This window comes from Amphimedon queenslandica, unplaced genomic scaffold (genome assembly GCF_000090795.2).
Source record: "Amphimedon queenslandica unplaced genomic scaffold, v1.1 AMPQUscaffold_5798_Cont22240, whole genome shotgun sequence".
Classification (NCBI taxonomy): Eukaryota; Metazoa; Porifera; class Demospongiae; order Haplosclerida; family Niphatidae; genus Amphimedon; species Amphimedon queenslandica.
The window spans coordinates 1-1,582 of record NW_003553907.1 but is presented as its reverse complement, the minus strand read 5'-3'; the positions used below and the strand labels follow the sequence as shown (position 1 = coordinate 1,582).

Sequence of the window (1,582 nt, the reverse complement as noted above, 5' to 3'; positions counted from 1 at the left end):
GTGTAAGAATTATTCTTGTAGCACCAACTGATACTGAGATACACACCGACAACTGGATTGACAGGACTTGATGAAGATGAAGATGATGATGATGATGATGATGAAGATGAAAAAAGGTGGCTGAACAAAACGGCCGGTTCGCCGATTTTTGACTTTTCGCTTAGACAAGGTCTAGAGCCACGCTAGTTGTACCATTGGATTCCTCTGGTCAAGATAAGGTCCTCTATAAAGTCTGGTAAGCATAGGAGCTCGTTTTCCCGGTATAGCAAGGCTGCAAAAGTCGTGGCAGCCATTTTGTTTGGGGGTGAATCCTACTTAGTAACGCTACCGCGTTACTAATAACGCTACCGCGTTACTAATAGTACAGGGACTTTGGTCTAATTTTTGAGCAACTTTAATAATTCGTAAAAAATTTAATTTTGATCACAATCATCTCAAACTTTTTACACAACATAAGAACATGTATATGCATCAGGAAAAATTATAAAAATAGAGAATTAATTTGGCTAAAGACCCAAGGGTATAGCCTTTGGCCTATGGCCGAATTTTGGAGCAACTTTTAAAATTTGTAAAAAATTACATGCATGCACATACATACGAACCTCAACGTTATTGCTATCCCAGTAATGAGGATGAGCTATTGTTACTCGGTATAATTTATTGAGTGAGTGCATTCTTATCAACCGACGAGGATCTTGAGCCGCAAAATCAAGTAGGAGTACTATCTGCTCGGGAATCTGGACAATAACGGAGAGGCACAGCTCAGTCAAAGTGGTCAGGATTGTGATAATAAATGGAGTTGAAGAATGTGTGGATAATAGCTGTATGCAGACATCTCTGACCTAATAATAAATAAATAAATAAATAATAATGATAATAATAATGATAATGATGATTTTAAAAATGAATAAATAGATAATAATAATGATGATAATAAATTAATGTATATATTTATACTTGTTTTGCTATAGCTAAAGTGTGATTCATTCTCTTCATTACAGTGATCACTTTCAGTTTCATCTCAGGCGTCACTCTTATTCCTAATATGGTAAATTATTATTTGTGTTTTCATTGATAGTCCCACCTTTAACAATAGCTGCTACTTTATCGTATACTCCGACTGCAAAGTCGCTGATAAACAACAATAAACAATTATAAACAACAACAAACAACAATAAACAACAACATTGCTACCTTGAATGTTGGCACAAAGAATCAGTGGCTTTAATTGCTGCCTCCACTTCAACTGTGTAGTTAGATTCTAACCCTCTCCAAACACTATATTAATAATAATAATAAATAATAATAATACTCAAACCTGTGATGTACTGCTTTTTTGTCAGCTATTATAGTTGAAATGCAAGCAAACAATCTACAAAAATTTGACACAATTATAAATATATATAATTTAAAAATATAATGTCCATCATACCTCAGTGTTAGTGCTCTTGCCATTGGGTCATTACTGTGTATCACTGAGTACAATCTTTTAAAGAATTCATCCTTGCTATTTATCTTGTGCAAATGCTTTTGACTAAGTTCTATCACTTTAATGATATTAAGTCGAAGCAGATTGTTTCTA

At 34.0% G+C, this 1,582-nt stretch overlaps 1 protein-coding gene across 1 annotated transcript; it reads right to left on the bottom strand.

Annotated features, from left to right (window-relative positions):
* Positions 1–506: 506 nt before the first annotated feature.
* LOC109592265 (integrator complex subunit 7-like) lies at positions 507–1,573 on the bottom strand. Its single transcript, XM_020007760.1, has 6 exons — positions 1,433–1,573; positions 1,319–1,372; positions 1,195–1,278; positions 1,085–1,131; positions 958–1,040; positions 507–842 (listed from the first exon to the last, which is right to left on the bottom strand). The coding sequence occupies exons 1-6, from the start codon at positions 1,453–1,455 to the stop codon at positions 507–509; spliced, it is 627 nt and encodes a 208-aa protein (XP_019863319.1). The 5' UTR covers positions 1,456–1,573.
* Positions 1,574–1,582: the final 9 nt, after the last annotated feature.

What these genes read in the sequence shown, in the direction of transcription:
- LOC109592265 (XM_020007760.1), bottom strand. Translation starts at nt 1,455, where the DNA reads ATGGCAAGAGCACTAACACTGAG. An exon ending in GCAAGAGCACTAACACTGAG is followed by an intron (nt 1,373 to 1,432) that starts GTATGATGGACA and finishes AAATTTTTGTAG; the next exon opens with ATTGTTTGCTTGCATTTCAA. An exon ending in AGTAGCAGCTATTGTTAAAG is followed by an intron (nt 1,041 to 1,084) that starts GTGGGACTATCA and finishes TTACCATATTAG; the next exon opens with GAATAAGAGTGACGCCTGAG.